Source organism: Furipterus horrens, unplaced genomic scaffold (assembly GCF_987537825.1).
Source record: "Furipterus horrens unplaced genomic scaffold, mFurHor1.1.pri manual_scaffold_5, whole genome shotgun sequence".
Classification (NCBI taxonomy): domain Eukaryota; kingdom Metazoa; phylum Chordata; class Mammalia; order Chiroptera; family Furipteridae; genus Furipterus; species Furipterus horrens.
This window is the reverse complement of record NW_028327175.1, coordinates 10457364-10476733: the sequence shown is the minus strand read 5'-3', so window position 1 is coordinate 10476733 and position 19370 is coordinate 10457364. Positions and strand designations below refer to the sequence as shown.

Genomic DNA, 19370 nt, shown 5'->3' with positions numbered 1-19370 from the left:
AGTTTCTAATGAAAATGTGAGCAAAGTAAGATTGTTTCGAGGAACTAGGGAAGCCTTTTAATGATTGGAGGTACTCCTGAGCATATATATGTGAGGCAACTGCTTTTATTTGTTTATTAATTTTTTATTGATGGTAGAAAGGAGGAGAGAGAAGCGTCAATTTGTTGTTGCATGTATTTATGCATTCATGAATTGATTCTTGTATGTGCCCTGACCTGGGATTGAATCTGCAAACTTGGCATATTGCGATGATGCTCTAAGCAACTGAGCTATCTGGTCAGGGCCCTGAGGCTACTGCTTTTAGACACTGGACAACACGCAGCATAAGACGTTGATCCTTGAGAGAAGGAAAGTGTATGAGGTGAGTCTCATGAATGCCTAGTTCTCTGCTTAAGATATTTTCCTGGCTCAAGAATAATGAGCTAGAGCCCAAGTGGACCACAGTGGTCCCACTGAGCTGAGGAGGAGAGATCAGAGTAAAGCAAAGAAGAAAAGGAAGCTGTAGAGAGAGGACCCCCAGATATCTATGTGGGGGTTCCCTGTGAGGCGCTGGACGAGAGCTGAGCTGCATGCAGCACTAAAGGGTGAGAGAGAACAGGTACTAGAGGTTGAGCATGCTGGGGAGTGTTGGAGGTCCAGCCCAGCTAGCGCAGTGGAGAGATCGGGGCGGGGGGTGGGGGGCACCTCATTACCCTCCAGGCGTCCAGTTCCAACGCCAGAGGGCTGATCTTAGAGGTCTTGCTTGAGAACAAGGGATACAAAAAATGCCCCTCAGAGGTGAGGGTGAGAGACAGACACTCTTCGGTCAATGAAATCTGGTTAAGGGGCCAGTAGATCTGCGCTGTGAGAAATGCTCATCTTCAGTCTGAAGGGAAACGCCAGACAGAAGTTTGAATCTGCAAGAGAAAATGCATTAGTTCTGGGAATGATAATGTCCTTAAGTGGCAATGGAGTGTTGAAATCAGGAGGAGGCCGGTGAAAGGAACGACGCTGTTGTGAAGCCAGTTTGTGCCGTGGTTTCGTGCAGTGGCGAGAGAGAACCGTCAAGTGTGAGTAGGGGAGTGTTACAGTCTGACGGGTTAAGGGCTCGTACTGTTAGCCCGAAAGGCAGCCCTCTGATTCTTCGTTCTCTTTATGCAGCAAAATCACTGACGACCCTGAGCTTTGGTTTATGTGGGTATGTAAACCAAACAGGTACTACTGAGGGGACTCCCCCATAAAGCTAGGGTCACGGGCTGCAGAGCCGAGGGCCCCAAATACAGCAGAGCATGTTCCCCTACACACCTGAACTGGAAAAAGGGGGAGCGGAAGGTGTGGTGTTTAGGATACTTTGTGTCACAATGGCAAGTTAATAGCCATGCTGCTGCCCTAGGTAAAAGGGGTATGTACTAAGAGCATATAGTGGCTCGTGACCTAGCCAGGGGAGGTGCGTGTCACTGTGTCACAGGAACTCTTGCTCTGACGAAAGATGGCAGCTGAAAGAAGGTAAAAGATACGGGGAAACTGGCAAGAGTAGCACATCACAGGAAGGGACAGATATGAGGTACATAGGAAGTTCCAGGGCAAGCCTTTAAAAGGAAGGCGGGCTGAAAGAGAAAGGGGACGGCCCCCCCTCAAGGTCTGGTGTGTAAAGCAGCAGCGTGCAGCTTGGAAGGGCGTAAAGAGAAAGCCGATGGAGCTGTGCACGGATCTGCCTAACCAGGCACGGATTCGCGGGAGACGCTCGGAGCTGAACTGTGATCGGGGTGCTGAGCTACAGACCTCAGCTTCTCTGAAGGACGTAGGGAGAAGACAGCCTCTTGGGACGTGTGCCTCCCTGGACCCCACCGGGATCCAGTGTATCATGGCACATGTCTCCCTGAACACTACATGGAGGCTGAGGACAGCGAACCCCAGATCCTGAAGGAGAGGGCATGTGAGAGGCGGGCAGCTCTGAAACCCACGGGTGCGCGTTCCAGAATGGGCGGAGCGGACTGAAGAACAATTCAGGAACGGGAACTTCTGGCCCTTGTTTGGGCTTATAGCCTGGTGGGGAGCAAGGGAAGTGCTGAGTCTCACGGGAGGGAAGGGCTCTGAGCAGGAGTGCTCTCAGCACCACCGAGGTTGGGATCCTGTCAATAAAAACCTGTTTCCTTCGATACTAGTTGTTGGGTCATGTATTAAGGCACCACGTGGCTGAGCTCTGAGCTCTGGTTTGCTCCATTACACCAGTGCCCACCTGGCGCCATACATAGTTATTACAATATTAATGACTGCGTTCCCTGTGCCGGACTCTACATCCCTATGACTCTTTAAGTACCAAACTGTACTTGTTAATCCCTTCTTCACCTGTCTCACCCAGCTCCGGCCCCATTTGGCAGGCATCAGTCTGTTCTCCGTATCTGGGAGTTTGTACGCTTGTTTTTACATTCCACATAGAAGTGAAGTCATATGGTATTTGTCTTTCTCTGACTTATTTCACTTAGCATAATACCCTCTCAGTCCATTCATGTTGTTGCAAATGGTAATATTTCATTCTTTTTTATGGCTGAGTAACATTCCATTGTATGTATATACCGCATCTTCTTTATCCGTCATCCGTTTGTGCGCATGTATGTTGCTTCCACATCTTGGCTATTGTAAATAATGCTGCAGTGAAACTAGGAATGCCTGTATCTTTTCAAATTAGTGTTTTGGACTTCTTCAGACCAATACCCAGAAGTGGGATGGCTGGGTCAAATGTTTATTCTATTTTTAATTTTTGAGAAACCTCCATACTGCTTTCCACCGTGGCGGCATCAGGCTGCATTCCCACCAGCAGGGCACCACGGTTCCCGTTTCTCCGCATCCTCGCCAGCACTTGTTTGTTGATTTGTTGATGATGGCCATTCTGACAGGTGTGAGGTGATATCTCATTGTGTTTAGTGTTTTTGTTTGCTTCTTTATGATTTTATTTATTTGTAGAGAGAGAGGAAGAGAGGGAAAGAAACACTGATGTCAGAAAGAAACACCGACTGCTTCCCAAATGTGCCCCAGCTGGGAACCGAACCTGCAACCCAAGCATGTGTCCCGACAGGTAACTGAACTGGCAGCCTCTAGCCTTAAGGGATGATATTCAGCTGAGCCACACGAGTCCAGGCTCATTGTGGTTTTAATTTGCATTTTTCTGATGATTAGTGATGTTGAGCATCTTTTCATATGTTCATTAGCCGTCTGTACATCCTCTTTGGAGATGTGTCTATTCAGGTCCTCTGTCCATTTTTCCAACTGGACTGTTCGGGTTTTGTTGTTGGTGGTGGTTTTTTTGTTGTTTTGTTTTGTTATTTTTGGTGTTGAGTTGCATGAGTTCTTTATAAATTTTGGATATTAACCCTTTATCAGATGTATCATTGGCGAATATGTTCTCCCATTCAGTGGGTTGTCTTTTTTGTTTTGTCGATGGTCTCCTTTGCTATGCAAAACCTTTTTAGTTTGATATAGTCACACTGGTTTATTTTTCTTTTGTTGCCCTAACCCCAGGAGACATATCCGGAAATTATTACAGAGAGGGGTGTAAGAAAGTTTACCATCTATGTTTTTTTCTAAGAGTTTTGTGATTTCAGGTCTTACATTTGAGTTTTTAATTGGTCTAGTTTCATTCTTTCGCATATACCTGTCCAGTTTTCCCAACACCATTTAGTGAAGAGACTGTTTACCCATTTGGGTCTTCGTTTTTACCTTGGTCTTTTGATTGGATAATCTAGTCCATTTACATTTAAAATTGTTTTTTAAAATAATTTTTCATTTCTCAATTGCAGTTGACATGCAATGTTACATTAGTTTTAGCTGTACAATCCCATTATAGACAGTTATATACTTATGGAGTGATCACCCCAATAAATCCAGTACCCATCTGACACCATATATAGCTGTCACCGTACTATTGACTGTGTTGCCTGTGCTGACATCCCCATGTCTGTTTTGTAACTAACAACTTGTACTTCTTCATCCCTTCCCTTTTTTCACCCATCTCCCCAATCACCCTCCCATCTGGCAACTGTCAAAATGTTCTCTGTATCTATGAGTCTGTTATTGTTCTGCCTCTTCATTTATTTTGGTTTTTAGGTTCCACATATAAGTGAAATCACATGGCATTTGTCTTTCTCTGATATATTTCAAGTGAAATCATATGGTATTTTTGTTTCTCTGACTTATTTCTCTTGGCACAATACCCTTAGGTCCATCTATGTTGTTGCAGATGGCAAGATTTCATTCTATTTTTATGGCTGAGGCGCATTCTATTGTATATATGCACCACTTCTTCCTTATCCATTCATCTATTGGCGGACATTTAGGTTGCCTCCATATCTTGGCTATTGTAAATAATGCTGCAATGAACATATCAATGTATATGTCTTTTTGATTTAGTGCTTTTGGGGTTCTTTGGATAAATACTCAGAAGTGGAATTGCTGGATCCTTCTTTGTCTTGTTATAGCATTTGTTTTAAAGTTTACTTTGTCTTGTATGATTTTTGCTACCCCAGATTTTTTTCTTTGTTTCTGTTTTATGCAGTATCTTTTTCCATCCCTTTCAGTCTGTGTGTGTCCTTCAGTCTGAAGTGAGTCTCTTGTAGACAAGATATGTAAGGATCTTGTTTTGTTATCCATACAGCCACCATCTGTCTCTGAAGCATTTAAGCACTTGCATTTAAAGTAATTGCTGATTGATATATGTATTTACCTTTTTATATTTCATATTAAATTGTTATTGATTTGAGAGAGAGACCAAGACATCAGTTTTGTTGTTCCACTTCTTTATGCATTCGTTGGTTGCTTCTTGTATGTGCCCTGACCAGGGATCAAACCCACAACCTTGGTGTATCAGGATGATGCTCTAACTAACTGAGCTACCGAGCCAGGTTCCTTTTTATTCATTTTATTGACCCTTTAACATTTCATATAATACTGGTTGAGTGGCTGAACTACTTTAGCTTTTCCTTGTCTAGGAAGCTCTTTATCTGTCCTTCAATTCTAAGTGATAGCTTTGCTGGGTAGAGTAACCTTGGTTTTAGGCCCTAGCTTTTCATCACTTTGAATATTTTGTGCAGATCCCTTCTGGCCTGCAAAGTTTCTGCAGAGAAATCAGCTGACAGTCTGGACTCTCCTTTGTAAAGATACTTTTCTTTTGCTACTTTTAAGATTTTTTGTCTTTAACCTTTGGCATTTTAATTATGATGTGTCTTTGAGTGGGCCTCTTTAGGCTCATCGTGTTTGGGACTCTCAGTGCTTCTTGGACTTGTATGTCTATTTCCTTCACCAGGTTGGGGAGTTTTCCATCATTATTTTCTTAAATAGGTTTTTAATTCATTGCTTGCTCTCTTTTTTTTAAATATTTAAGTATATTTTATTGATTGTTATTATAGGAATCCCAATTTTTCCCCTTTTGCTCCCCTCTGCCCAGTACCCCCCTTCCCACCAGCAAAACCAGCCCCCTTAGTTCATGTCCATGGGTCATGCATACAAGTTCTTCAGCTTCACCCTTTCCTACATTATTCTTAACTTCCCTCTGTCAATTATGCTTCTTAATCCCTGCACCATTTCCCCATTTCTCCCCCTTCCCCTCCCAGCTGATAACACTCCAAATGATCCCCATACCTATGATTCTGTTCCTATTCTGGTTTGCTTAGTTGGGTTTTGTTTTTATTTTTTAGATTCAGTAGTTGATAGTTGTGAGTTTGTTGTCATTTTAGTATTCATAGTTTTTATCTTTTTTTTCTTAAATAAGTCCCTTTGACATTTCATATAATAACAGCTTGGTGGTGATGAGCTCCTTTAGCTTTACCTTGTCTGGGAAACACTTCATCTGCCCTTCCATTCCAAATGATAGCTTTGCTGGATAGAGTAATCTTGGTTGTAAGTCCTTGCTTTTCATCACATTCAATACTGCTTACCAGTCTCTTCTTGCCTGCAAAGTTTCTTTTGAGAAATCAGCTGATAGTCTTATAGGCACCCCTTTGTAGGAAACTCTCCGCTTCTCTCTTGCTGCTTCTGCGATTCTCTCTTTATCTTCCACCTTTGGCATTTTAATTATGATGTGTCTTGGTGTGGTCCTCTTTGGGTCTAGCTTGTTTGGGGCTCTCTGTGCTTCCTGGACTTGAATGTCTATTTCATTCACTAAATTTTGGAGGTTTTCCTTCATTATTTTTTCACATAAGCTTTCAACTTCTTGCTTTCTCTTCTCCTTCTGGCACCCCCATGATTCGGACGTTGGCATGTTTAAAGTTGTCCCAGAAGTTCCCAAGCCTCTCCTCATTCTTTTTCAATTCTTGCTTCCTCATTCTGTACTGGTTGACCATTTTTTCTTCCTTGTGTTCCAAATAATTGACTTGAACCCCAGTTTCATTCCCTTCACCATTAGTTTGGTATGGATTTTCCTTCATTTCACTTAGCATAGTCTTCACTTCTTCTCTTATGCGTTTGCTGTACTCAAGCATATCTGTCAAGCCTGTGAGCATCTTTATCACCGGTGTTTGGAATTCTGTGTCTGTTAGGTTGGCTATCTCCTCATCTGTTAGGTTGGCTATCTCCTCATCACTTAGTTCTCCCACTGGAACCTTGATCTATTCCCTCTTTTGGACCATACTTCTCTGTCTCCTCATTTTGACAGTCTCCTGGGTTTGTTTGCCTCTGTGTCTTAGGTAGAGCTGTTGCTCCTGTTACGTTGTAAGGAGCGGAGCCTTAGGGATACGTCAGTACAGGACGATTCGTTTCACCACGTTGTGGGGGAGGGGTCCGAGGGGGAACAATGCCGCTTGTCCAGCACTTGCTCCTTTTCCAGGCACTTCTCCCACTTCCATATAGGACTGGCGCCCCTCTAGCTTTGCCCTGGTTGTCATTCCCAGAGTGGATGGGTCTGGATGTTCTAAGACCGTGGGGGCCCTTTAAACAAGTGGACTCTGCTGAGAGACTGGCAGTTTCTGCCTTTGCCCCAACCCCCACGGGTCTGCACAGTCAGAAGCAATGAGGCTTGATTTTCCCTGGTGCTGGGACCATGAGCTGCGCGGTCTGGTGAGGAGCTGGGAATGCTCCCCAGGTGTCCCTCCTGACTTTTTAAAACCTGTAACTCTGCTTTCCACCTGCCACTGCCTCTGCCACCGCTGCTGCCACCACCACACTGCATCCTCTCTGCCATAGCTCCGCCCCTTCTACCTGTCTGAATATTTCTTCTTTATATCTTTGTTTGTTGGACTTCCATGCAGCTCGATTTTCTGGAACTTCTGGTTGTCTCTAGTTTTGAGGTAGTTGTATTCCTTCTTAGTTGTGGAGGGAGATGCAGCGTATCTGTCTATGCCTCCATCTTGGCCAGAAGTTCTCTTCTTCTTCTAGCACATTCATGATGTAAATGTTGGTATGCCTGAAATTGTCCCAGAGGCTCCTTAAACTATCCTCATTTTTAAAAATTCTTTTATATTTTTGCTGTTCTATTTGGATGGTTCCTTATCTTCCAAATGGTTGATTCAGTCCTCTGCTTCATCTAGTTTGCTGTTGATTCCCTCTGTTTTCTTCATTAGTATTTTTTTCTGACTAGTTTTTTGCTTACTATCTCCATTTTTACGTTTTGCATCTCTCCATTGAAGTTCTGAGTTCATCCATTCTTCTCCCAAGTTCAGTGAACATCCTTACAACCAGCTTTTTGAATCCTGCACGATTGCTTGTCTCCATTTTGTTCAGTTCTTCTGGGGTTTTGTCCTGTTCTTTCATTTGGGACATGTTCCTTTCTCTCAGTTTGGCTGACTCGCTGTTTCTACGTATATTAGGTAGATCTGCTATACCTCTTGGTCTTGACGGGGTGGCCTAATGTAGTAGGTGTCCTCTGGGGCCCAGTGGCACAGTGTCCCCTTTCCTCCAAGCTGGGCACTCCATGTGTGCCACTGGCATGGGTTGTATGTACCCTCCTGTTGTAATTGAGCCTTGATTGCTGTTGACACTTCAGCGGATGGGACTGCCCCCAGGCTGACTGGCTATGAGGGCTGTTCATGACCACATCCAGCGGCTGCTCCCACGGAGCAGGAGCTGCTTTAGTGGGGCTCTAGTGCCAGCCAAGTGTGCCCTTTGGATGTGTGGTCTGTGATTTGAGGAGCTGGTTGGGTGGTGCTCTGGTGTGGTTTACACCTGGCCACTAGGTGTATTGGTTCTGGAGCCTCTTCGGGGGTGCCCCAGTGCAGGTCAAAGTCAGCCATCACCTGTGCGCAGCTTGGGGCTGTTTGGTAAATGCTGCAAGGTTATCTGAGGTTAGTTGCTGCTTGTGCTGTGCTTAGCATAGCCTAGTCTGTGAACCAAAGCTGGCTGCCATTAGTGTCAGGCTTGGGACCCTTTGGTGGGCACCACGATGTGAGTTGAGGCCAGCTCCCGTTTGTGCCAGGTTTGTGGCCTCTTAACTTGAGGCTTTCTACCAAGCCCAGACTGGCCACTGCCTATGCTGGCCTGGAGCTACTTGATAGGAGTTAAAATGGTAAGTTGAAACCAGTCTCTGCTTAGGTCAGCCTTGGAGTAGCTTGATAAGAGGCACCTGGCACATCAAGGCCAACCACTGCAGGTGCTAAGTGTTAGCCAGGTAAATGGAGAGCTCAGATTCAGCAACCGCCTGCGCTGGGCTGGCTGGCTCAGGAGAAGGCTCAAAAAGAAACAGGGGTGCCTGCCACCACTCCCATCCCCGGGAGCTGTCCCAACCCTTCCTCTGCTTCCCTTGCCCTGAAGCTAATTGGCGTAGTCCTTCCCCGTATGTACCTGGTGCTTCCTGAGCTGCTGCCTCTGCACTGGAGCCTGGAGCAAGTGAGCTTGTGTGCGCTAGCGCATCTGTATGTGGGCCCTGCAGAGCCTAGGGCTCCAGCAGGCCTCCATCCCACTTGGACGCAACGCCCGCTCGTTTTCTCAGCCAGATGGAATGGGGCTGCCCCTTCCTGGGAGGAGAGCCAAGGGCTGGGGAGAGCAGTGGGACTGGGGGCTCCTCGGGGGTACCTCTGCAGCCGAGTTCTCTCTCCCTCCTACCAGCCTCAATGTGGCTGCTTTTTTATATCCTCAAAGGACTTTGTTCAGCTAGTCTTTAGGTGGTTCTCAATGATGGCTGTTTTATAATTTAGTTTAATTTGGATATGGTTATGGGAGGGAGTGAACAGTGTTTACCTATTACTCCACCATCTTGACTAGAAGTTGTCCGACACCATGGATTTTACAAAGTTACATGATCCTTCTGGAGTCATAGTCCCTTTCTCTCCCACACAAAACGTCCACCTGTTTCTTCCTCCACGGCTTCTTAGGCAAAGGACAGATCTGGCTACGTGGGCATTTCCTGCACGAGTTCAGGACTGGCGGACGGTGGGTGGTTCCTTTGCACGCCTGGGCCGAGCCCTGCACAGGTGGATTTTAGAATGGTTCAATGTGGAGTTTGTTACTGAGCATCTTGGGTAAGACTGTGATTTTTTCCTTTCTTTTTTCTATCCGGTCTACCCATATAAGGGTTTTTTTCTCAAACTCAGGGGAAAGTAAAGGAGGAGGAAAGATAGAAGATTTTTATGGAAAGGAGCTTAAACTTTATGCGAACTTGACTTGAAAGATAAGTTTTATTTTTCATCACTTAAAAAAGTGTGCCTCGAGGTAAGTCAAATGCAAAAACATAATACATCTATCGTTAAAGAACCCTTTCCCAGGAAGGCAAAATCATTGAGAAATGTTTATTTTCCCTCTTGAAATGGCTTATCCAGGTAATACTATGGCTGCAGATGGCAGACTGACATCACTTCAGTCATTGCTTCGCTCCCTTAAACCCACACATCTTCCAGAACAACATCACTGAGGTGCGCTCATAGCCACAGAGTGACGTTGGGCCTCACAGGTCCAGGGCCCCGTGGACAGATGGGCTCTGGTCTTCCACGCCGGCCACCATGTCTTCGATGGCGGCCCAGTCCAGCTGGCTGAGGACGCTGCCGGTGCTCTCGGACTCGCTGTCCAGGCCGCCCAGGCCGCCCAGCCCAGCAGGAGGCTCTGGCTCTTCCTCCGCGGGTGACAAGTCCTGTCAAATGGAGAAAGAGAGTGAGTGGCAGTCCCAGCCTGAGAAACAATACATGGAACGTGAACCAAAGGCTCTCAGTTGCTCGTCCACCAGCTGTGAAGGCGACAGGAAGGGGAGCAGGGCTGCAGCGGCCCCACACCCGACAACCACGGGGTGGCACCAGGTCTAAAGGGGACGGGGCGTCCTCACACCTGCAGCACAAGCAGTGTCCTTGCATCCGTGTGGGTTTCTTAGCTAAAAAGAAAATGCAAAGTCACAGAAAATTCTGAAAGATAAACACTGAATATTAGTCGCTCTGAATCTCTACATCCCACAGGAAAACAAAAAACAAACCAACGACCCCCACCCGATCCCCGAGAGCCGGGAAGAGCAGAGGGCTCACGAGGCCAGCTGAACGCTGGAACGATGCTTACTTGTAGCAGGGGACTGTGACTTCCGTGGAGAATCTCACGGATGTCCGAGGGCACCAGCCAAGGACTCCCCGCGGCCTCCTCTCGCCCGTCCTCCGCACACGCCCGCTCGGTCCGAGGTGCACACCCCGCCCTTCCACGCCTGTGTGTGTGCCGGGGGCCGCGGCACAGGGCAGCAGAGCCTTTCGGGGGGAGAGAACGAGGCACATGCTGGGACTGTTGCCTTTTAAGTTTGTTCGTTACTGTGACTTCTACCATGAAACCCACGGTGGGGAAATGTCACCTAATCTCGAATCACAAGGTCTGGATGTAGTTCGCAGTAGAGTTCTAACTACTCCTGTTCTGGCAGCGTGGGAGACGGGGACTGAATTCTGGCCACCTCTTTTGATTTTAAGTGAACGGTGACCTGCAGGACAAGAGAGGACGGGGCGGAGAGGCCACAGCACAGAACAGGGGGCAGCTCCAGCCTCGAAGCAGGCTGAGGGCGAGTGGCTGGGCCTCCTTGTCCCGCGGGACGTCTCGCAGAGCCTGCGCGTCCTGCAGTTTAAGGCGTCTTCGCTCAGGCTCCGCGCCTGCAGGCTGCCTCGGGCGCAGGCGCAGGGTGAGGGCAGTGACAGCACAGTGTGGCCCTGCCCCTCCTTCCTGAGTGTCACTCTCCGTAGGAAAACCACCGTCCCCAGCCGTGCCCAGGGGCAGCTGAGTGAACCCATCAACCACGGCGCTGTTCCGCACACGGCCTCGCGGACTTGCCCACGAGCACACCTCATGCCCCACGGCCAGGGCCACCGCGTGTTTGGCCCCTCCGCCAGGTGACCTGAAGGAACACCCAAGACGTGGGGCCCGACGGGAAGGAAACGCAGGTCCCGGCAAGCAGTCGCGTGGCTCCCAGAAGTGGGGAGAGGAGGTTAACAGTGGGGAAGTGGGGCTCCACAGCGTTACCAGCCTCCTACACTTAAAGGCCAGGGCGCTCCCAAGAAATAAGCCGCCCCCAAACCATAACAACAGCACACATTCTGGCCTTTACGACGGGCTGCGTGTTTTTCCTGCACTCGGGCCCTTGAACTCCCCAGAGCGTCTCAGGGCCTGGTCCGTACTGTCTACCAGGGTGGTTACAGACAGCTAACAGGAGAAGGGATGGGAAAGGACTTTCTAAACTGTGAGGAGGCACCTGGGGTGAGGGGGCGGCTAGGGGGACTCATGAGGAACTAAGAGCCTCCGGTACAATTTCCCTCTCTGGCGATCAGAGCGCAGCTAACCTGAGCAACTGCCCAAAGAGGGAGCAAAACCAGCCGAAGCTACCTCGGCACCCCCCGAGCGCCCGTCCTGCTCAGCACCACGGCAAGCCCACGTCCTGCCTGTCCCGTGGGTGACAGGCCTGAAGGCCTGGGAACTGGCCCAGGCCCAAGAGTCAGTGCTGACCTCGGACTCCAGGCTAATCCACGGCCTCTGCTCTGGGCCACGAAGCTACACCTCTCATTCTGAAATCTGTATCTGACACTTCTAAGAGTGATTTATGACTTTTAAAGATTTAGTATGAAGTTCAAACACTTCCTCTTCCTGACTTACTCCCTACCTTTCCGGAAGGGGACATGAGACTGCACGGCCTTTCTCGTGGCATATCATCCTGTAAGACCTTGAGGACAGAAACCTGGTAGGCAGAATGGATTTGAACCAAGAAAGCAAAACCAAAGTGCCGGCGAAGGAAGGAAAACTCGGCTTCGCGACTTGGCTTCCGTGTAGCGCAGCCGGGCCCCTTTTCCACACGGCAGGTGCGCGCTGACCACACCTCTGGCCCCCAGAAAAGCCGGGCATGTGAGTCTGCCCGCTGTAACACCTAGACCGGATACCCAGTTAAATCCTATCAAAAGGATGATCAACTGCAGTTCCTTAAATTCCAGAATTAATAGCAACAATTCAGCATTTATGTTACACAAAACGTTTCGGTTACAATCCTCAACAGCCCGGGGACGCAGGCAGGCTTTAAGTAACATAACTGAGGGCCCAAAGTAAGGAACAGAGCCGGCACAGAGGCCTAGACGATTCCAAAAGCTAGACCGTATCTATGCCGATGATGCCTCTCAGTTACTTACAGAGCCTTTATGCTGTTTTTGATAGAACTAAACACAAAACAAAGGACCCCAAAATATAACAGTGTGCAAACAGGACTGAAGAAATGAGCAAGAAAACTGCATAATATTTCACAAGGCCGATAGCAACATATTGTCAAACTCACGAGTATCTTCAGAAAAGCTGTCCTTTTACAGATGAACTGCAGTGAATTGTAAAATCTCAGTGAACCCTCCCTTTCCCACCTGTGCAGTGACTGGGCCGCCCGTGTGGGCTCAGGCAATCTGTATCACTGCCCCGGGGCTCCCCCACAGCGCGGGGGACCAGACGCCTCTGAATACAGCCAGGGGCAATGGCTGCATTCTGGACGTGGCGCCGCTACACGGTGAGGAGTCCGTGTGTCCCCAAGTGCCTGGTGAACACTGGATGGAGAGGCGTGGGACCCAAGTGTACAAGCAAAGACAACGTGAGACCTGCGGTAGTGCCTCCAGAGGAACGTATTATGTGACTGAGGATTCAGAGGACCGGGAAGAGGAGAAAAATACTTCATGCACCTGGTACCATTTCTCTCTTACTATTCACAGCCACCACGCGAGGGAAGCATCAGCCTCAGTTTAAAACTGAAAGTATGGATGTTAACATCATTATATCAAGGTCGGAAGAATGAAAAAATTAAGATGAGGAATGGCTTCCCAGACACAGAGGGGAGGCATTCACAGAGTCGGGAGAGTTTCAAGGAAGGAACAGGAGGGGGCAGAGCAGCGCAGCATGGGGCTGGATGACGTGGGGACCGGCTAAGGAGGCAGGGGGAGACCACCCGCAGGGGCAGGGACAGGTGCGGGGTCAGGATGCACCGCTGGGTGGGGTCACTGACAGCTTCGGGGACAGGAAGCAGCAGGAGCACCCTAGCCAGCAAAGCCCAGCAGGGGAGGGGCCCACAGGAGGGTCAAGGCCTCAACTCAGGAAACTGCACGGTGACAACACAGGTCTGACACGGGACAGGCCCGAGAGAAAGACATATTGCCACGTATCCCAAGACTTCCATCTGATAGTAAGGAATCCTTGCCAATTTTGCATATTTTGGAATTCTGAAATATGTATCAGGTATAGAATAAAATTTTAAAAGATAAACAATTACTATTTTGAAATTTTAGTTTAAAAAAAAGTGTTTTCTTATTGTCATTTGTCATTCAAAACCAAGAGGAACCAAACTATGAAGTTCTATCAGAAGGACTGGAATTTTTGGAAATGACACTTTTATGACTTGTCGCAGCTCCCTGAGTGGCAGGCTCGTGCTGCGGGCTCCAGAGCCAGACTGTGCGGAAGCCTCGCCTCTGCGCTCCCTGCCTGTCTGACCTGAAGCGGTTTTAGTTCCGCGTTCCCTGCCCGTTTTCTCATCTTTAAAATGGGAGCACACTAGTGCCTCTCTGACAGGGCTGTCATTAAGGGCTTGCCTGGCACATTATAGTTATCATTAGGCCTTTTTAGCTTATACATTTATACTACATGTTAGCCATGATTATACACTTTCATGTGTAATCGTTTTACAAATAAGCATGTTTTACTTTAATAATCAAAATCAACTATGGCAAAATTCACAGGAAGGCTACCAATAAATAACAGATCTAGCCTTAAATGTGGAAAAGGATGTTCGAAGGGGTAAAAACATGATATTATTTCAATCTGAGCCTCTTAGTATTCCTCTTCTGTAATACAGTCAGCCTGAAATCTACCAGAACTTTTATTTTGTCAATTATAGTTGACATTCAACATTACTTTATATTAATTTGAGGTATACAGTGATTAGACATTTATATAATTTACAAAGTGATTCCCCCTGGTAAGTCTTGGTAGGCACCTGGCAGCATACATAGTTATGACAATATTATTATGTTATACTTTACCTCCCTGCAGAACTTGTAAAAATCACAAACACACAAAAGAAACAGATTCTCAACTAAGTGATATCTAACTTACTGACCATTCAAATTCTATTACAAAAGGCCATTTGTTTAAAAAGATTCCTAGGGTCTTCTTATTCAAAGCAATAAAATGAAGTCCCAGTACAGTTAAGTCTTTATGAATCTCTTGAATTCTACTGAAATAAGAATTGCTTTTCTTCACTAATATTTACAGCTTTTATTAATGAAAATACAACTGTGTAGACAAGAAGGAAGAGGTCCAAATCACACAAGGTAAAAAAGGTTTAAATCTTACCATGTGGCCAAGATAAGCCTTGAGGTTGCCCAGAAAGTTTCCCTTTGGGACTATTACTTGGCTTGGATATATATCTCACTTTTCCAGGCCGATTTACTGGAAAGTTGTGACCATGTGGAGTCTCTCTAAAGTAGAAATCACATTATTATTATATATTCCTAGAATCTCGTATCAGGGATAAAACTATAATATTTCAAAAAGCCCAGATTCTACCTCAGATGAATACAGTCACTTATTCTCTGCCTCGGTGATATATTTAGTGTATAATAACTCAACAAATTATTCTTCATTACTTGTATCTCAAACTTCATTTGCTTTTTTCAAAGGAACTATTTTTGTTCTCTATCCATTTCAAACTCTGTGTATCTGGCAGTTATTTATGTATCTAAGATCCTGCTTTATTCTAGAAAAGATTCGAGGGGCATCTGGTATTCTGAGTACACCCAGATTTCACACACACCAGGGATCTGACTGTGTCTGGCTTCGTGTTGGGCAGCGTCTCCTCTAGGCTCTTAAATTACATGATGATACTCTTCACCATGTACTCTGTCAAAGGTAGTAATTTTTAACAACACTGTACTGTCCATTACTATTCACCTTATAAATCACCAACAAATAGAATTTTGTGTTTTTAAGAAACTTTTCACATGGGTATTTTTTGGTAGTGTTCTCTGTTTAATCCCTGCCTAGTGAACTCATATCCAAGCCTACTGCAGGTCATTTATTAAGACCTATGTGGCAGTATCTACAGTCAAATCAGCAACGACTGGGTGGGCAAGAAGGGGAAAGAAGGGGGAGCTGGTGGGGACAGTTTCCGCAAGAGGGGAGCCAAGTGCAGAGCGATGAGGAGGCAAATTACAAGAGGAAATGTTAAGAAAAACTACAGAAAAGGAAAAAGGATTGAAGGGACACCCAAACTGCGTTAGGTAAGCTGAAGTGCCCTGTTATACCTGAAATAGATATTTCATGCCATTGTCTTTTTTTATTGGTAATTACAGAAACTTATAATAGAAAGACCTCACACCTGGGAGCCGTCCTGTCCTTCACTCTATCATCATAATTCTGAACAGGTCAGATGCAGCTGCAGTGAACCTGGGTCACGCAAGGGCTCCCTTTCCTATCACGCCTGGCATCACCTTGCCGAGTGACATGCCAGACCTTAGCTTACCTTCTGGGAGAAAGGGAGCGTGGCAGCCTGGGAACGTGGGCAGCTCTGGGTTTTTTGGGGGCGGGTTTCGGGGCGGCAGCCGGGCGGGGCGCGGACTCCGACAGCAGCTCGTCCATCAGACTGCGCGCCTGCGAGAGCCGGCGGTGGTAATGGTCGGAGAGCAGCAGCCTGGAGGGGAGAGGTCGACAGCGTGTCGTGAGAGTCCCTTTCGGCTCACATTTCTAGAGGAACACAGTGTGTGAGGACCACCGCGCATTTGTCTTTCCGGTGCTTTTCAAGTGCCCTTCAAATGTAGCAGCCAACGTGCCCTGTCCGCACACCCCTGGGCGGGGTTATTAACAGCCCCGCGGAGGCGGCCCCAGGGGCGGCCCCCCTCGCCCCCCCACCCCCCGCCCCCGGACTGGAAGAGGGAGGCAGCAGCAGAAGGGAGTCAGAAAACTGAATGGGGCGACTGACTGCAAAGCCAGCTCCTGAACAGGCTAGAGGAGTCTAATGACTTCCCTTGCAGTGACCTCCCAGGACTGGCTGTGAAAACCGGAAGCGCGGCGGGGTCACCTGCGCCCCAGGCGAGCAGCTGGAGGGCCGTGCCGGGCACAGGCGCCGGGCTCACCTGTCCTTTTCGTGCTTCATCTTCTGTCTCAGCCTGATTTCCCTCGAGGTCACGTAGGGCTGCACAGGAAACGCCCAGTTAGTTCGCCACCGTACCGTGCAAGTACCGACAGCACTGTGGCCCATGGAAAACGTAAAGACTCCACTCATCAGTTTGGAAGGGTTAAAATGTAATTTTGTCATTTAGCAAACAGTGCAGAATACTGTCATATTTGATGAAGCTTCTGACGCCAACACAAAACATGGAAATAGTAAATAAAATCCAGTTTAATAAACAATGCAAAATCTATTTTACTAGCTAAATTCCTGTATCTTCTGAAAAGAAGAGAACCTAATCAGCTGCATTTGGAAGGGAAAATAAGACCATTTTAAGGATGGAGACACAAGCTTGTGATTAATTTCACCAAGAGCTTGGCTGATAAAGAAGTGAGCCCGACATTTAAAACCACCCTTTGGATGATTTAAAATGTTCACCAGACACTTACTGTGGAGAGTTCTCTGTGACTTGTAAACTCTCCAAAACTTATGCACCATGGGGCAAACTAGCAAACGTCAGCTATAGATCTTATTCCAGAACATTAAGTTACTTCTGAGTCACTAATGAGGTTAAGTCTTTTTACACAAACTATGTCCATAAAAAGGTGCACACAGAAGTGAATTCACTTTCTCAAGATCCTATATAGAAGCAGTAACAAATTAAAGGTCTTATTGATTTTGGATAGGAATTCAAATGAAAATTTAATTACATCAACCCCTCACTAATCCCATACGTTTACCCGAGGAAAAGCTAACACTAAAGAAACACCTGCAATCTTGAAGGCCACGTCACCAGGTCGATAAACCAAACAGTCCCAAAGCCCCCAGAGTGAGCCTCTTATGAACTTGGACATGACTACCCATCTCAGGTGTTTGCTTGGCTGATGGGGCGGGTGACAGCAGACCCCGCCCTGGGGTGGGGGGATGCACATATACACACATGCACTTGAAGATTCTGGTCATGGACCCCAGGGGCCCTGAAGGACATCAGCCTGTCCCTATAACTATTGACAAAGTGTTCTATTGACATCGAAGTGCTCTCTCCAGACACAGTTAAGTAAATTACACACTGTAAATAACAGTTCACCTACTTTCCCACCATTTGGTGCTTAAATGCGACAATGTGGAAAATTGGCGTACAGGATGCGTTCCTCTAATGATGCTGAGAAAAATGAAGTACTATTTTACTTTATTTTATTTTCTTTCATTTCAGATTAGAAAGTAAAAGGTAAATTGTAATCAAAGTGTAATCTAGCCCTGACCGGTGCGGCTCCTTTGGTTGGGTGTTATTCTACGAAGCGAAAGGCCACTGGTTGCAGGCCAGTCCCCAGTTGGGGGCGTGTGAGAGTCAGCTGACGGATGTTTCTCTCCCTTTCTCTCTCCCTTACCCACTCTCTAAAATAAATAAATAAAATACATATATTTTTAAAGTGTAATCTGCCCTGGCTGGTGTGACTTAGTGGATTGAACACTGGCCTACGAACCCAAAGGTCACCAGTTTGATTCCCGGTCAGGGCACATGTCTGAGTTGCAGGCCAGGTCCCAGGTTGGGCGTGCGCGACAGGCAACAGATCAATGTATCTCTCCCTCTCTTTCTCCCTTCCTTCCCTTCTCTCTTAAGAATACATAAAATTTTCTTTAAAAAATTGTAACCTAAGTGGGATCTTCCTAGTGAAGTGACTATTAAAGGAACATTGCTCTGTATCACCCTTAGCCCCAGCCATGGTACCGTCCATAGTCAGAGCTCAGTAATAAACGCTGACAACTTTAAGGGCAGCTGAAACACACACACAAAATGTCATCATTCTGTTGGTACATGACTGGACTGGACTTTTTAAATTTTTTGTAGATAATGTATGGATAGAAAACTGATTTTTAAAATGTGCTCAGCTGCCACTGACTCAGTGAATATGGCGGAAAAACTCCATCTGTCACCCCTAAATTCAAACTCTCCATTTGTGTAAAATGCTAGAGCCACGAGGAGGAGGAAAAAATGCTTAAGATAGTTCAACAGAACATGGTTGGTATGATATCCTGCTACATTTTGTGAAGGTGATTTCTTAACTTTGCCTAAAGTGTGGACTTTCCTCTGTCAAATAAAGACTGTACCCCAATTACGCCCCTCCTCTCCTTGACTTTCTCCAGGAGAAACTAGTGGCATTCTGTGGAAGTTCCGTTAGCCCCAATTCTGCAGACTCACTGGGTTGCTCCTAGGGCAGAAGGGATGCTGTTCTTGCCCCCTCTTCTCTGCCAGCTGATGTAAGTACTCCGCCATCCTTTCTTTCCGCTTTCTTCTCATCCAGATTTGAATCTCTCTTCTCTCCTTCTCAGCTCTTCGGGGACGTCTATCAGAAGCACGCTGAATTCTGAAAAATTTAATAGGTAGGGTGTCACTTGGCTGTAAATACTGTTTATTTGGGAAGATTATGTCCTATCTCAAAAGGTAGTATCCACTTAGGACCTCCAGTGAGCTCGCTCCAACCTGGGTCCTGAAATCCACGGAAGCCAATCCCGAAAATGTCGCCAGGGCCTCTGCAGTCCTCATCCCGCTACATCTCTGCACCATTTGATACAATTTGGCTTTTCCTTTCTGCTTCCAACTCTCTCACCTGGGCCTTTTTCTGACTCTCAAAACCCCATGCAGCATCTTACACCGGCCCGTCTTCTGTGCTCACCACGTCAGTATTAACGTTCGTAAAGGCTCTGCTTGGACTTCGTCTAGGCTCTATTTCTGCACTATCCCAATCACTTCCGAACATATAACACAGAGATGACATCTAGCCTGCTGCCCCTGGATCCAGCCTCTCCTTCCTGCCTGTGCACGCTTCCCAGGGGC

The 19370-nt window shown here is 46.9% G+C and overlaps 1 protein-coding gene across 1 annotated transcript in view; it reads right to left on the bottom strand.

Moving 5' to 3' along the window:
* Positions 1-9559: 9559 nt before the first annotated feature.
* The window catches only part of CPLANE1 (ciliogenesis and planar polarity effector complex subunit 1), an 85378-nt gene continuing 75567 nt past the window's right edge, over positions 9560-19370 (bottom strand). The window contains exons 48-53 of the mRNA XM_090279304.1: positions 18735-18900; positions 16500-16558; positions 15890-16057; positions 14722-14846; positions 10441-10619; positions 9560-10027 (exon numbers count right to left, since the gene is read on the bottom strand). Of these exons, the coding sequence (XP_090135430.1) occupies positions 9845-10027; positions 10441-10619; positions 14722-14846; positions 15890-16057; positions 16500-16558; positions 18735-18900 (880 nt within the window). The 3' untranslated portion in view covers positions 9560-9844. The remainder of the gene's footprint in view (positions 10028-10440; positions 10620-14721; positions 14847-15889; positions 16058-16499; positions 16559-18734; positions 18901-19370) is intronic.